The sequence below is a fragment of the Pelophylax lessonae genome (assembly GCF_965119305.1).
Source record: "Pelophylax lessonae genome assembly, chromosome: 3".
Lineage (NCBI taxonomy): Eukaryota > Metazoa > Chordata > Amphibia > Anura > Ranidae > Pelophylax > Pelophylax lessonae.
In genome coordinates, this window is record NC_138770.1 from 548,261,237 (window position 1) to 548,279,071 (window position 17,835).

A 17,835-nucleotide genomic window follows, 5' to 3' on the forward strand; every position below is an offset into this window, starting at 1 on the left:
TGTTAATATGCGTCCCACCTTTCTAATTAGGTGGTACGCATACACCTTTAAGACGGATGACGTCATCGCCGAGCGCCGCAGATCGGCTATTTCAACCGCCGGCGTTCTCTCTCACATTGTTCGTTCAACCTGCCTGTGTGTCCACATGCTTACAAGCTTGTCTTGCTACCGGAACCTCCAGCTACTTTCTTTTACTTGGAAACAGACAGGAACCTCGCTACTGATCCCTGTATCTCACTACTGGATCACTCCCTCACTACTGGACCCTTCTACTACTAACCTTACTAGTGATAAGTACCCCACAGGGGAATCCTCCATAACCTTACTTACACTATCTACCTCTGCACATTAAGGACTGTTACTATCTATGCATACTAATTCTATCATCTGCACTGTTACATAGATTGCTAGCTCTTGAGTCTACTACCATCTATCCTTGCACTGGGTTAGTCTATCCTGTATTTGTCATCTGCTATCCTTACCACCTGTTACCATACTCGATTACTAACCTATCTGCATTCTACCTAATACCATCTAGTACTCTCCTGAACATTTCTATCAAGTGCTTACCATCTCTGTCACTGTTCACACCTGTCCCTTCAGCACATCATCTTCATACTAACATATACATCCTATCACTCCAGGAACATCTTATTGAGTGTGTATATTTGTATGCTGAAGCTGACAGGCCCACAGTGATGAGTCTGGAGAGTTGGATTTGGTTATTCAACACATCTCTACATGACTACTGAGTGGAGATTCTGCAGCTGCAAATCCAGCCTACTACAAAAACGCAGGAGCGTTACAGATTGAACGAACCTAAAAAATGGATTCAGCAGAATTACCCACTCAAGTGACACAATTAGCACAACAAGTAAATGCATTAATGCTTGCTCTTACTGAAGTAAAAGAAGAAAATCAGACTCTGATACAGCAGGTAACCCGTCTTTCACGGCTCACTGCTGCTCAACCCCCTGAACCTAAAATAAACCCCCCTCTAGTGTTTACAGGTGATCGGAAAAAATTTTGTGAATTCAAAAACGCATGTCAATTGCTTTTTTTGTTAAAACCTCGTACATACCCTACTGATCAAATTAAAGTCTGTACCGTTATCTCATACTTAACGGGTGATCCACGGGCCTGGGCAGACTCTCTCTTTGAGAAAAATGATCAGCTTCTCAACTCCTATTCTTTATTCCTAGCGGAACTCGCTAGTTTATATGATGACCCCAACAGGCAGAGTACTGCTGATATTCAATTGAGGGCTTTAAAACAAGGAAGGAGACCTGTAGAAGACTTTGTAGCTGAGTTCAAAAGATGGACCCTTGATTCAGGGTGGAATGATACATCTCTGTGAACTCAATTCAGACTCGGGTTGTCAGAAGCTGTTAAAGACGAGCTCGCCCAAGCGGATTTACCTGGCACCTTGGATGCCTTAATACAACTCAGTATCAACATCGACAGGCGACTGCGTGAAAGAAAGGCTGAGAAAATGGGAATGCCATTGTCTAGTCCTTCTCGGATTTCGGCCGTTGACCCTACTCCCATGGAGGTAGGAACCATACGCCCACCTTTATCAACTACTGAACGAGCCAGAAGAAGATCCAGAAACCTCTGCATGTACTGCGCATTCCCGGATCATTTGATAAGCGTCTGTCCCCTTGTCCGCAAAAAAGAGGGTGAGTGTTCACATGTCTTGCTAGGAGGATTAACGACTTCCTTTTCTTACCCCTATCTCTTTGTTCATTTGACATTACAGTGGGACCAGACTAGGATTACCACCAAGGCTATGATCGACACCGGATCTTGTGGAAACTATATTGATACATGTTTTGTTACCTTAAATAAAATACCTATTATTTCAAAACCTAAACCTGTTTCTGTTAGTTTCATTAACGGTATTCCACTATCTTCTGGTCCAATCACCAACCAGACACAAGCACTCCTCGTCACTACTAATGAGTCTCATATGGAGACCACCACTTTTGATATACTATCTTCACCCCATTTTTCTATTATTTTGGGACTCCCCTGGTTACACACACATCAACCAATCATAGATTGGAAAAGACGGACTTTGTCTTTCCCTTCTCACTATTGTGAGATTACGTGTAACCTCCCATCTTATGGAAAGATCCTGTCTGTGGTGTCAGATGAGATTGCACCACTATGCTATCAGGATCTGTCCGAAGTATTCCTTGAAAAAAATGCTCAAATGTTGCCTCCCCATAGGGATTATGATTGCACTATCGATCTACTCCCTAACAGCAAATTGCCTTTCGGTCATGTTTATCCTCTTTCACAGGATGAACTTTCTCATCTTAAGGAATACTTGGATGAGAATTTGACAAAAGGGTTCATCAGACCCTCTACTTCTTCCATAGCTGCAGGACTTTTTTTTGTCCGCAATAAGGATTCAAGTCTTAGGCCTATTATCTATTATAGGCAATTAAATACGATTACAATAAAGGATCGCTATCCTTTACCGCTCATCCCTGAACTCATTGAACAAGTGCGTGGGGCTACTTACTTCTCTAAATTAGACCTGAAAGGGGCATACAACCTAATCCGAATCCGTGACGGAGATGAGTGGAAAACAGCATTCAGAACCAGATACGGATTATTCGAATATCTTGTGATGCCATTCGGGTTGTGTAATGCTCCCGCAGCTTTCCAAAGGTTCATAAACGACATCTTTAGAGACTTACTTGATGTCTGTGTTGTAGTATATCTGGACGATATACTTATCTATTCTCGATCTCTCTCTGAACATATAAAACATGTAAGACTTGTGTTATCCAGATTACTCGCACACAATCTATACGTGAAATTAAAAAAATGCCTATTTCATAAAGAAGAAATATTATTCCTAGGATACATCATATCCAAAACCGGAATTAAGATGGATATGAGCAAGATATCCTGTATTCTGGACTGGCCTATACCAACAACTCGTAAGGCATTACAGCGATTCCTTGGATTTTCAAACTTCTATAGGAAGTTCATCAAGAACTTTTCTGCCATTGTGAGACCTCTCACACAACTGACAAGTATAAAGAAACCATTCAAATGGTCAGAAGAAGCAAATCGAGCTTTCTGCTTGTTAAAATCAAGCTTTACTTCTGCTCCCATACTACGCCATCCAGACCCATCCCTCCAATATATTCTGGAGGTAGATGCGTCAAATATGGCAGTAGGAGCAGTTCTCTCCCAACGACCAACAAATACTTCACCACTCCACCCAGTTGCTTTCTTTTCAAAATCATTAAGCAGCCCAGAGGTGAATTACCCAGTGGGTGAAAAGGAGTTGCTTGCCATAAAACTGGCACTGGAGAATTGGCGACATCTACTTGAGGGTACCCGGTTACCAATACTCATATATACAGATCATAAAAACCTTCAATACCTCCAGACTAACAAAACTCTCTCCCACCGGCAGGTACGATGGTCATTATTCTTCCTAAGATTCAACTTCTTAGTGACCTACATGCCTGCAGACGAAAATAAAAAAGCGGATGCGCTATCACGATTAACCGAAGATAACTGCGCTGAAATCCCTTCTATTCCTATAATACCCTATGAACGTATTATTGGGGTTGTTCGTTCCCTGAAGGAAGAGATTTTGCACAGTATAGGATTGGATTCACCTCCACCACAACTAAGTACTGATGCAGAAGGCTTCCTCTACTACAACGACAAACTCTACATACCCCCTACTATGCGCACCAAGATCTTGGAGTTATCACATGATGTGCCCATGGCAGGACATATGGGTATGACGAAAACCCTTAATTTGCTTACTAGGCAGTTTTGGTGGCCTGATATGAAGACGTCTGTACAAAAATTTGTATCTTCATGTGACATCTGTGCAAGGTCCAAAATTGACACTACAAAACCATCTGGTCTACTCTGCAGTCTACCAATACCCCAGGCTCCATGGGAAGTTGTGTCCTTAGACTTTATAGTAGAACTACCACCTTCTAAAGGATTTAATACCATTCTAGTGTCAGTGGACCACCTGACAAAGATGGCACATTTCATCGCTATCCGTAGACTACCTTCATCTAAACAAACAGCGGAACTACTGATGAAACATGTGTTCAAGTTACACGGAATACCAAAGACTCTTTTATCCGACCGTGGTTCACAGTTCATCTCCAAATTTTGGCAAGCTCTTTGTCAAATATTACGGATTGAGCGAAAGCTCACTTCTCCCTACCACCCTCAGACCAACGGACAGACTGAAAGAGTCAACCAGTGTATAGAACAATATCTGCGTTGCTACACATCATACCTACAGGATGATTGGGTGGACCTTCTCCCTCTGGCGGAATTTGCTTATAACAACGCAACCCACAGTACTACTAAGCAAAGTCCGTTCTACTTGAACAATGGGTTTCACCCCACACTTCTTCCACCACGCATCCTACCATCAAGTAACCCAGTAGCCTCAGACTATCTTACCCAAATAAAGGACTCTCTGGGTTTACTTAATACCACTATCTCACACGCCCACAGCCAACAAAAAAGGTACTACGACCTACGTAGAAGACCTTCTCCTCAGTATGCTATTGGGGACCTCGTTTGGCTATCGACAAGAAATTTAAGATTAAAGATCCCTAGCAAAAAGCTTGGACCTTTATTTCTGGGACCCTTCCCAATTAAGAAACTTATTGGAAAAGCTGCAGTACAGCTCACCTTACCAGCAGATCTCAAGATCCATCCCATCTTCCATGTGTCGCTACTGAAACCCCATGTTCCTAACCAAGGAATAAGGCCTACCATCTTGCCTCCACCTCCAGTACAAGTTGAAGGCGGAGAAGAATATGAGATTAAGGAGATTTTGGATTCTCGTATCCACAGAGGAAGACTCCAGTATCTCATAAGATGGAAGAACTATGGACCCCAAGACGACACCTGGTTGGATACCACTGATGTTCACGCACCTAGACTTATACGAAGATTTCACTCGAAATACCCGGAGAAACCAGTGCTATAGGCCTTCCGGAGCCGGCCTTAAGGGGGGGGGGGATACTGTAAGATTCTGGTACCCTTATTTTCCATTTTCTGTTAATATGCGTCCCACCTTTCTAATTAGGTGGTACGCATACACCTTTAAGATGGATGACGTCATCGCCGAGCGCCGCAGAGCGGCTATTTCAACCGCCGGCGTTCTCTCTCACATTGTTCGTTCAACCTGCCTGTGTGTCCACATGCTTACAAGCTTGTCTTGCTACCGGAATCTCCAGCTACTTTCTTTTACTTGGAAACAGACCAGAACCTTGCTACTGATCCCTGTATCTCGCTACTGGATCACTCCCTCACTACTGGACCCTTCTACTACTAACCTTACTAGTGATAAGTACCCCACAGGGGAATCCTCCATAACCTTACTTACACTATCTACCTCTGCACATTAAGGACTGTTACTATCTATGCATACTAATTCTATCATCTGCACTGTTACATAGATTGCTAGCTCTTGAGCCTACTACCATCTATCCTTGCACTGGGTTAGTCTATCCTGTATTTGTCATCTGCTATCCTTACCACCTGTTACCATACTCGATTACTAACCTATCTGCATTCTACCTAATACCATCTAGTACTCTCCTGAACATTTCTATCAAGTGCTTACCATCTCTGTCACTGTTCACACCTGTCCCTTCAGCACATCATCTTCATACTAACATATACATCCTATCACTCCAGGAACATCTTATTGAGTGTGTATATTTGTATGCTGAAGCTGACAGGCCCACAGTGATGAGTCTGGAGAGTTGGATTTGGTTATTCAACACATCTCTACATGACTACTGAGTGGAGATTCTGCAGCTGCAAATCCAGCCTACTACAAAAACGCAGGAGCGTTACACCCAGATCTTATCGAGGTCGGCCCGGATGAAATTACATTCCTCCGCCAAGTGATCTATGTGTGCCAAAAGAGAAGTCTTACTGTGCTCGATGGCCGTAAGGATCATCGCCGTGTCGCTGCCCTGAGCTGCCGGTGCCGGGAATGGGGAAGCCGCCCGATCAGAAGACATCTCCAAAGTGTCCAGCAGCGTGCAGAGCCGATCCAAGATGGCGTCGGGACACGAGGCCTGCGGAGGATCCGTCTTCTTCTTCGGTGCCGCCGCGGAGGGTTTGGACTTGGATGGCATCCCAAAACGCACCCCAGGAGGTCCGGGAGAGGAGGGCACCCCGAACAGGTAGAATTCACCTCTGGAACCAGGACAAGAGGTAGGGATGGCACAGGATTCACCGGAGCTCTCGCAGCACACGTCTGTCTCGCTCTACATCCGGACACGCCCCTGCCATCGTAGATTTTCATATATATGATGGGAGCAAACGCTATTGCTGTCAGAATATATAAATCAGTGTGGCAGCTGATGGGCATACCCGCAAGACAAAAAATGGTTAACAATAAAACAGTAAAAATAAAACATTAGATTATAATAGCATAGAATGTTGGTATCTGAAAAGTAAAAAAATGGTTAACAATGAAAAACAGTAACAATAAAACATTACAGTTTATTGATTCCACTTTATTGGGGTAAGCAATCTATACCCACTTCTTCCCAATGGTTAAGAAAGGCTAATGGCCTTCATTTAATGGAAGAATTAACATGTAGGAATGAAGGGTTAACTGAAAAACATTTTAAGACATGGGCACATTGGTTTGAATTACAGACTACTACATTATATTATAACATAATTTCAGATCCTTAAGTAAAGTCAGCTAGAATATGGCTTATTAGGTACTATCAATCAACTTTTTACTACTTGTGGCAGGGATCCCCTGTCCTCCCCTTCCCCTTTATTAGTATTTTTTCTTTTTTGCTGCCCCCTCCCTCTTTCCCTTTACTCTCCTTCTTGAAGGGGAGAGGGAGGGAGAAAAATGTCTTTGTTTTGAGCAGAAGACAATGCAACCTATACGTTTGCTCAAAATATGTGGATATTTAAAATTAAATTTGAATTAAGTGATAATTTGCGAGCTACATGTTTAAGGGAGGTGTGATGTAAGGATTGTTATTATTGGTAATATTTGTGTAATTGGATATATTATATTTTGTATTGTCTCTATCTGAAACAGCAATAAAAAAGGTAATAACAAAAAAATAACTTATTTATTATGGTTGCGTTTTTTATTTTATTTTTTTGCAAAAAGTGGACTTAGCGTTTAACACACTTAGCGTTTAGCACACTTCTCCCTGATAAGAAAAAATTGCATCATGCTTTTCTTCTATTGTCACCGCACAAGACAAAGCCCTCGAATCCCATTCAGTGAATGGAAGAGTAGTAGCTCAATTGATTAAATGAGACTTTGTACGGCTTCCGTAGACTATGACCGGAGTGCTGATTATGTAGATTATCCTGGATCAGGGCAAGTTTCAGCAGTTGTCAAGATGTGTTCTCTTGTTATGATCGCAGCTTGTTTCGAGGCTCATGTATAAACTTACTCTTCTAAATCAAGCTTTATAGATAAAAATCCAGCAGTGTCTTGGTGATGAAAACTAGCAAAGACAATTCATGAACTTCGGCTTCTAAAGCTACAGCAATGCCTGAGACTGTGGGATCCTTGATGGGAACTTTCTGCTCTGTAAGTTGAAATTTTACACAATGGCTGTGTGCCAGAATTCTATTTTATTCAGGTCACGATGCTGTTGCTCACCATGAACACAAATCCTGTTTACACTCAAGCTTGAGAAAGGGTTAACATAGCTAAAAACTTTCGTTAGGGAAGGAATTTGTATGGAAAGCTCTTCACTTATGTTGAGGAATGTCCCTGCCTTATGCAGATCTCCTTACCTGCAAAAAAAAAAATTGCATATTATTTAGGACTGTGTATTGAGGTTACATTTCAACAGTTACTTCGACCATTGTTATCCAGAATTTACCAGCTGTTTAAACTGAGTTGCAAAACAGTAGCTAGACATTGACTTGTGTGCTTGGACTATGATACCTGTGACAAGAAAGCAAAAAAAAAGTATACAGTATGAAAATCTATAAATATATAATCACATTATGAACTACTAGGGAATGCACATGGCATCCTAAATGTTTTCACAGCAGTAAAATATGTCTGATGAACACAGTTATTTTTTTTAGAGTGACTTTACAGTGTCTATATTTGTTTTTAGTTTACAGCAGTGTAGTTGCTTAGTGATTAGTGAAGAGATCCCTTGGGTTGGTTAGATACAGATGGATGTTTCACTATGCACACTATAGAGATTGTACATTTTATACTGTTTATTTAAAATTTGGTAAATCATTTGAAGAAATCCAACATGTAGAGGTTTTTAAAATAATTCCACTTAAAGGCTAACTCCATTTTCATAGGAAAAAAATAGCAAATAAAAAAAAATAAATATAGCATATACAATTGAAACACAAGTCATACCGTAATTAAATGTTATTAAAAAATACCTTTCATTTTCAATCTGTAATTTTCTATAAAAGCAATATGGCTACCTGGAGGTGTTCTGTAAACAGAATGTGTACAGAACGTCCCCCAGAAACATAATTTTCTGCTTGTGTGATTGGCTTACTGATTTTCCCAGAAGTCTGCACTAAAGGCCCGTACACATGTACCGATCGTCGGCATACAAACTTCGGCGGACGAAAGATCTGCCGATTGTACGCTTGTTAGTATGGTGCCTCCGACAGCCGTCAGCGCACATTCTGCCGTCAAGAATCTGTCTTGCAAGCATTTAAATTGTTGTATGCCGACACCAGAATGGCCGATTGTTCGCCAGTCAGTACAGAATTCTGCCGACACACAGCTACAAATCCCAACACGCATGATCAAACCAAATGAGGTCCCGGAAGAATTTTCTCTAGTAAACTCAACATTTTATCCAGAAAGAACTTTCGGCTCGTGGCAGTCCAAGAAATAGGTGAAATGCGGAGCACATGCTCATCTTGATAAATGTGAGAAGAAGGAGGATGCTGCTCATAATGCCATACTTTTCGAATAAAAAGGCATGTGTTCTGTTATGATGAAGATAATGTTTGTCTATTCTATCTGTTCTATAAAATTTTATAATTAAATAATTTGAACTCCTCACCATTTTTTTTTTTTTTGCACAGCAAAGATCTAACTATTGATATGACCCTTTATTCTTGTATGAATTAATGTCTAAAACATATTTTTCAGGTTATGCACAATATTAAACATGTTAACAAATTCAGATAGGCCATTTTTAATTTACAATTTTCTTTATTTTTTGGATCTCAGAAAAAACAAATGAAAACATTAATACTCTCCGTATAAAAAAAATAAACATTTATATAAATATGTTTTAAATTAGAAACTGCCAAACAGGGGTAAAATAAATAATAGGGGGTTACACAAATTAAAGTTGGTGATAGCTATAATCAGGCTGCCATGAGAGCAGGTTTGGATCCTGCTGGCCATATTGCCACTGGCCATGTGGCATTTGGCGAGGTGGTGGCTGTTGTGGAGGTGGAGGTGGAGGGCATGGGTGCTCCTCGCACGCGTGGCTGTGCTCTGTAAGGACGCCGTTTTCCGCCTTTTGCAGGACATCCAGAATCATTTTGCGGGCATACTGACACTGCCTGAGGTCCACCTTATCTAAAATTTTGCCCGTCATGTTGCCGAAGGACTCATTGGCCTCCGGTTTCCTACGGAGGGCTATGGTGGCCTCATGTATAAATTCGTCAGTGAGGTCATCCACGTGCTTCCTCTTTTGCCACCGTTTGGCAGGAGGAGGTGGTGGTGGAAATAGTTCCGCAGGCTCCGCAGGCTCCCCAGGCTCCTGGCTGCAATCTGGCTCCTCCTCAGTGACACTTCCCTGTTGATGAAATGAACAATTGATTAGAATGTTATAGTGTATATAAAAAGTCATGTTTGTTATATTATTGTGAACAAATAGCAGACTTTACATACAGTGGCGTATCTAGGGTCTCCAGTGCCCTTGTTGAGGAGCTGTATTTGGCAACCCCCCCCCAAGATCAATGTAAAAATGTAACCCCCCCCCAAAAAATATAAAAGGGCATTAAATGTTTCTCATTTGTCCCTTGTTTACCCAGTGTAGAGCTCTCTAGTGGGCAATCATTGTCTCAGGTGTGAAAAACAAGAAAGAGAGGGGTGAGAGATAGAGAGAGGGAGAGAAAGAGGGTGTGTGAGAGAGAGAGGAGGGGGGTTGCAGAGAGAGAGGGGCCTGAACTTGCAGAGGGCTTGATGTAGGGCATTGAGGGTGAAGCGGTGCAGGAAAACAGGAATAAGGAAGCCACCTGCCTTGCTGACCCAGAGTGAGAGACCAGAGACATGGAAGCAAGGATGGATGTATCATTTGCAGGAGCTGTTAGTTTGTTAGTTTTGTTTTAAAAAAGGTTGAGCCAGAGGAATGCTGATGCTCCAGCAGTGTTTGTTAGGACTGGAGGTGTGCTGGGGATGCAGCAGTGTTTGTAAGACCGGAGGTGTGCTGGGGATGCAGCAGTGTTTGTAAGACCAGAGGTGTGCTGGGGATGCAGTGAGAGGCAGTCTCAGTCTCCTGGTCTTTTGGCTCAGCTGCTCTCAATGTTTTACACCTGCATGAATCAACTCTCAATGTTTTACACCTGCATGAATCCGCCTGCAAACTGGGGGTTCTGGGGTGTGCAGGCTGAGTGGATTGTTCAAAAAATAACTAAAACAATGCCAATGTTTTTGCGACCCACCCCCTTGGCCTGCGCCCCTGGCGGTTGCCTGTCATGCCAACCCCTTGCTATGCCAGTTTACATAAAGGGTCAATTATGGTTTAGCATATAATTTTGTTACATGATTACATTTTTAGCAGACAATATATAGTGAAATGCCATACCTGAGTAAAACTCTCCTCCAGGATATCTTCATCCTGGCTGGGATCAACAGACACTGAGCCCTCTGCCGAAGTCGAAGGCAGCGTAGAAATTGACGGCCTCGATTCCAAGGTGTCTGCCAGGAACCGCAGGTTATCAAAGTACCACAGCCGTGGTACATGTACATTTTGTGCAGCTGCTCCAGACTGGGTGTACTCTTCAATTTTCTTAACCTCCCGCCTGTAGGTACTGCGAATACTGTTTATTTTTCGCCGTATATAGTCAGCATTTGCCCCAGGACAGACGGGCTTGTAGAAGGCCACTAAATGGTCAATGGCCTGTTTTTTTAGTATCTTATTTTTATATTCAGCCGACTTGACTTTCCACAAACAGGGCAGTTGCCTGAACTCATCAATGAAACTGATGAGAAAGTTGTGGGTGGTGTAATTGTCCACCATTTTGCAGGACAGTATATGCCTGCAAGACACAACACAACACAAAACATATTAAAATAGCATGTATTTTGGGACATAATAAAGATATTCATAGTAAAAGCTGTATAGGGCCCAAAACACACACTTTCTAATAAAAAAGTCGTACCTTTGTTTGTGGGGAAAAGTCGTGATTCGCCGTTCGATCGTGCTCCAACCCTCGATATGTCCTCTAGCGAATCGTCGGCCGAAAGATCTGGTGTCCTTTAAATACAGCGCATGCGTCAACTCCTCCTCCAGTGGCGGGCTTGTGCAGGGGTGTGTACGTGCCGAAGATCAGGCCTACATGCGACACACACACCTGAAGCAGTGGAACAATCTTTTAATCAAGAAGAATGTCTGAAAGATCTCAGAGTTCATCAAGTGGGGCCCGAAGTGATTGGGCCACCAGAAAATCAAGGGCTACACCCATGACAAAGGCAGAAATGGTGGAGATGGTCGGAATTTTAGAAAAAATGGACTATGATGGCAAGTTGGCAAATTACGACCGGCCCAATGCCAGGAAAGATGGCATCATGGATAAGGTGGTGGCCTGTTTGCTTAAAAAATTCGGTGTGGAGCGATCGAAAGATCAGATTCGGAAACGGTGGTCCGACCTGAAACACCGTGAGCAGGATCAGCTTTCCCAAATCCATCGGATTCTGAAAAAAAGTAAGTTTTTTATTTTTTTTTTGGTTTAAACATGCAATATGTTTTTTTATAATTTTGTGTATGTTGTATTAACATGTCTAGATTATAATGTCTATGTAAAAAGTTAGATTACTCATTTTAGTTATCATGTCGTGATTAGATCGATCTATTGTTGATGTTTTAGTATATGACATTAAAAGTCAGGAAGCCATAGTTAAAAATATATGTATTGTGTTGCAACGAACATTCTTTCCTGCACGAATCTTCTCTGCAAACATTCCTATTAATCACAGATTATTATTCAAACCTTTAAATAGGAGAAAAACGAAAACTCTGTGCCAAACAATGGGAAAGGAGGAGGAGAGGTTTGGCAGCTCCATCTGCAGTTGCGGAAGAAGATGAGGACATGGGCCCAGATGGTGGCACAGATTCGACTAAAGGTAATTGGTTCCTATGCACTGTCAAACATTAATGTACCATATTTTTCGTAGATAACCATGTACATGTCTTCATATTTGTTACTAAAAGAGCTATCAAGCAGGGCACCATGTCCTAACAAATGTACCTCTTGTGACTTTTATGATATGGCCAATTTTTTGTATTATGTAGATAAAGACATTATTCCTGAGGTGATTCTGGTGGAGCCAACAAGTGACCAGACACCAGAGCAACAAGAAGGTTGGTAGGCACAGATTTTTGGGTAGTGGGATCATCGAAATATGTGTATTTGCAATGATTGTTTAACCTTATATTCTTGTATTCCCTTACAAATTTACATTGCAGATGTTCCGTCATGCGAGGATGTGGCATCCCCAGCCATGTCAGAACCCAGATCTCCTGGCAACTTGGCAAGCAGCGTTGCGGGCACATCCGAAAATGTGGACGATCCCGGACCAAGTGTCAGAGAGCCAATTGTGTGCCCACGTAGGTTTTTTCATAATGATTTTTATCAGTGTTATTTTAGGCCTCCAATTGTCAACACTAGTTCCCTATGGGAGCCTCTTTATTTGAATGGAAGTGGCACCGTAAGTCGGATCAGGATGCTCTGACTTGCGGGGCCACTTGCGCTGTGAAGATTTTTGAGGGGGAACTACACAGAAAAATTGAATAACCCACCGTGGGTGTCCCCCCTAAGTTCACAACCAGGCCTTTTGTGTGTGGTATTGAGTTTGAGGGTAGGCCCACAACAAAAAGACAGCGTGGGTTACCCCCAAAACCCATACCAGACTCTTATCCAAGCATGCAGATTGTCAGGCCAGGAAAGAGAACAAGCAAGCGGACCAAACACCCCCTGGACCACAGCAGGACACATGCCCTCAACATGGGGGGGTTTTGCTGCTTTGGGCCAGGGGGGCTCTGCACCGCACACCCAAAAGCACCTTGCTCCCATGTAGAGGAGGACAAGGGCCTCATCCCCACAACCCTGTCTAGTGGTTTTGGGGGGTCATACGGCCAGAGGCTTCCTAGGACTTTGGAAGCAACCTTTAACAAAGGGTGGCCCCCAGATCCCAGACCCCAATCACTATGTGAATGGGTATGGGGTACATAGTACCCCTACACATTAACCACATAAATGGAAGTGTATGTGAATAACGACAGGAGACGTTTATGAAATGTTCTTAAATATCTTCATCCGGTCTTCTCCACTCTGCTCTTTGGATCTTCTCCTCTCCACTCTTCTGCTGTCCAATCTTCTGCTCTTATGTTGTCTGCTCTTTTGCCCTAGGCTCTTCTTCTTCCTCCTGTCCTCCTCCGATGCTGTTGCCGTGCATTCTGCCCGTCTCTGGTCTCTGCATCTTAATATATATACATTACGACCATGCCCTCACAATGACGTCATCATGCGTTCACACCCCTAATGAATATATAGTAAGCTCAGGAGACCGGCAGAATCATCAGCAACAGCATTGGAGGAGGACAGGAGGAAGAAGAAGAGCCTAGGGCAAAAGAGCATAAGAACAGGGTAGGTATTTACTCGAGAGGAATTTAAGATTACCTGGACACCAAATGTTTCTCTATTATTATGACCTCATGTAGGTGATTCACATTGACTCATTTTTTTTTTTTTTTTACAGACCATGTTTTACATAGTTGCACATTAGCCAAATTGACCCGTGAGGCTCTCCAATGCTGCGCAGACCTGGAACAAATAAAGGAGACTGCAACGGCCTTACAAATCAAAATGCGCAATTTTGTGGACATGATTGGCAAATTTTAAGCCACAATTTTCCTACGTTTTTAATGTTTGTATTGGGATGTTCCTGATGTTACAAATTTTTTATAAGGTTTTATGGCATTTTAATTACACTCAGATGTTAAAGAGTGTACCCAAGTTTGGGAAAAGCACTTTACAACACCCTAACCCTAACCATGTGAATGTTTGATACTAAAACATTTTTACATTCAACAATGTGTGTTCAATTCTTTATTAGACTTTCGTTGGGGGGTCGAGTTGCTGGAGGTGTCAATGAAATGTTAAAGATACCCCCAGTTTTAACGCATATCACAGTGCGATCTGACATTTCACACAGGATCGGATCACACAAGTTTGAACGACTGTGCGATCCTATCCTGATGCGGCTGAATAAATGCATCATGTGCGACTTTTGTGCGAGTGCAGTGCGAATTGAGCCATACAAACTGTATAGCTGATTTTCGCATGAACATCTGATCGCATGTAATAAAGGAGGAGTGCGCTACGATATTACATGCCATCAGATGTGCAGTGTGAATTGAGACATATACACTTTGTATGGCTACATTCGCACTGAACACGCATATAAGTCGCACATGACCCTTTATTTCTGATGTATCTGGATTGGATCGCACAGTGCTTAACACTTGTGGAATACAATCCTGTGCAAAAAGTAAGTGGCGGGTCACCCTTATGCAATGCTGGAAGGCTGCAAAGTCGCAGACTTCCCACATCGCAAAAGTGTGACTCAACACTCAAGGTACTAGCAGTCCTAGGATTCAATATGGCATTGATATTGCCAGTAGCAATCAGTGTAGGGAGATCAGTGTAATCTATAGTGTATTGCTTGTTCGTTGCTCTAGTTCACTTTCCATTACCTATATATATATAACACTTTGAGATGAACAATGATCAAGTTTCACATAACACTGACATATCCTAACATTGGTGGGCAGTGAGAAGGATGTCATAAATGAACACAACATAACAGGTGTAGGTACGTTGTTAATACCCTAATGTATTATATGAAATATATAGTATGGGCAACTTCTGGAAAATAACCACCAATGTAAGGTGACATTAGATGAACCTTGGGTGTGACCTAGTTCTCAATGTGACAGGGTTTGTGTAAATTTTGTGGTGTGCAGAAGGCCCTTGTATTTACACCACTGGCTCAAAAATAACACATGGCCATCATCACTTTGGATCAGCTGGTGAGAGACTACAGCAAAGAAACCCACTGATGAATGTATTAACCCTTCCAAAGTCACACATATATAACACATGATTTACACCAAAAATTATGTTGGCCATATGTGCCCAAATGATTAGAATCCACAATACAGAATCATAGCAATTTTTGTTTAATGTGTTCAAAAATCATAGATCTATGACATTTATCTGTTTAGGAAATTATTTATGAAGTTTATTGGTTGTGTGACAGTGATTGCTGCCAGGACACAGCTCCTCTCCCCAAGAAATAGTCCAGATATTCCTGGCGGATCTGACAGGCCCTGTGTGATGCCAATCCTGACCGTCCAACTTGCATTGATGTCATGGACTCCACTTGGTCAGGAGGTTGGGCCTCTCCACTTGTACCTGGCATAGCAGGGTCAGTATCCAGTTGCTGCAAAACATAATTGTGTATATTCCTGCGTAGGAAGTTGTGCAAAATGCAGCAACACAAGACCACATTATCCACTTTGTACAGTGCCAGGTGTATGGACGTCAGGAATATCCGGAACCGGTTGGCCATTATCCCGAAGGCATTCTCCACAACTCTGCGAGCTCTGGAAAACCGGTAGTTGTAAATCCTTTGGCCGGGGGTGAGGTTCCTCTGAGGGTAGGGCTTCATGAGATGCTCCCCAAGCGCAAAAGCATCATCTGCGATAAACACAAAGCTCATACCCTCAACAGTTTGCTCCCTGGATGGCAGGTTCAGAGTGCCGTTCTTTAGACGACGAGCGAACTCCATCTGCTCAATAACTCCCCCATCCGAATTGCGGCCATTTTTGCCAATATCCAAATAAATAAACTCATAGTTTGCATTAACTATGGCTAGCATGACTATACTAAAAAAACCTTTATAATTATAATAAAATGTGCCGGAATTCGGAGGGGGGACAATGCGGACGTGCTTCCCATCAATAGCACCCCCACAATTGGGAAAATTCCACTTCTCCAGAAATTGAGCAGAAATCTCCAGCCATTGCTCTGCGTTTGAAGGAAACTGTGGGGGAAAAAAAAAATTAGTGCTTGAGCACATCACATTATTAATTACACACACAGTTGTCTGTTAAATGCTTATGCAACTTGTTAAAAATATAAACAACAGGAAGGCAAACGTTTGGATTAGGGGATGTAACATCTACATACATTTATTTTCAACCTCCTATTGTTCTTATATTGTAAAGGGCCATACACACTATAAGATTCTCTGAAGACTTTTTCCTGCAGATTTACCTTTTCTATGTAGTGCAAGGGCCTACCAGATTGCATAGGATTCGAAAGTGTTTGTTGGATCTCATATTATTTGGTTTTGGTAAATCGGAAGGATAAATTGTTCTGACAATCTTATAGTGTGTATGGCCCATTATACTCACCAGCTAGAGCAGAGATTTACAAACTATGGTCCTCCAGCTGTTGCAGAACTACACATCCCATGAGGCCTTGTAATTCTATGACATTCACAGACATGACTACGCATGATGGAAATTGTAGTTCCTGAACAACTGGAGGGCCGTAGTTTGAAGACCTCTGAGCTTGAGCTTTGGTATATGCTGACTTTGAGATTTAGCATGTGGGTGGGGGATGGGTAAGTAAAACTGGGCATTTATACATCAATAAGGGCTTGTGGTCAGTGAAGGTTTTAACATCATTACATAAACATACACAATCATAGGTGGGAATGGATGGACTGATGTATTTTAGATAAATCATAAACTAGGTAATAAAACATTGGCCAAGGAATAATTGTTTGAGGGAAAGTAATAAAATTACAAAAATTCTACATACTGTTAACAGGCAATGCGTTTAGGGACACATAGGAGAGAATGGTGGGGTGGTTAGTGGGTAATTTTACAAATGGTTAAGATAATCTACATCTTTACTACTATGTGCATGCGGACAGAGGGTAGTTTACAAATAATGACCTGTGTCAATTGCTGTACATCCAAAAACATCATAATTCGGGTGAAACGACTAATACATGTAATGTAAAAAATCAAAAATACCTTGATATAGTCCTTCTGCAAGACCTTGATGATGGCAGAGCAGGTCTCAGGGATGATGACTCCAAGTGCTTGGGGGGAGATGCCTGTGGTGAACTTCAGATCCTGCAGGCTTCTCCCTGTTGCAAGATACCTCAACGTCGCAATTAACCTTTGCTCAGGAGTAAGGATGATCGAACGGTTCGGGTCGACCATCGGTTCGACCCGAACATTGGATGTTCGATATTCGGCCGAATACCGAACTTTTTGCGGCAAAAGTTCGGTATTCGGCCACCAGAACCGCCCAAAATGCACTAGGACAGGAACTGGGCTTTAAAAGCCCGTGATTGGCCCAGAAACGTCTGCAAAAGCCAATGAGGGGGCAGGAGTCTCCTAGGAACGTGATTGGAGTGACTACGGGGACCAGAGGCCAATCAGGAGTGAATACGCCCCACACTATATAAGATGGCCCCGCCTAACCCCTAACACAGTTATCCAGATCCTGTTG

General features: G+C 42.3%; 1 protein-coding gene across 2 annotated transcripts in view; it reads left to right on the forward strand.

Moving 5' to 3' along the window:
* The first annotated feature begins 7,277 nt into the window (after window positions 1-7,277).
* Window positions 7,278-17,835, forward strand: part of LOC309551536 (dihydroxyacetone phosphate acyltransferase-like) — a 145,129-nt gene continuing 134,571 nt past the window's right edge. Inside the window, exon 1 of one of the 2 annotated variants that reach the window (XM_082252161.1) lies at window positions 7,278-7,600. In XM_082252161.1, coding sequence (XP_082108287.1) covers window positions 7,559-7,600 — 42 coding nt within the window. In that variant the 5' untranslated portion in view covers window positions 7,278-7,558. The remainder of the gene's footprint in view (window positions 7,601-17,835) is intronic. The other variant, XM_082252160.1, reaches the window with a different exon arrangement.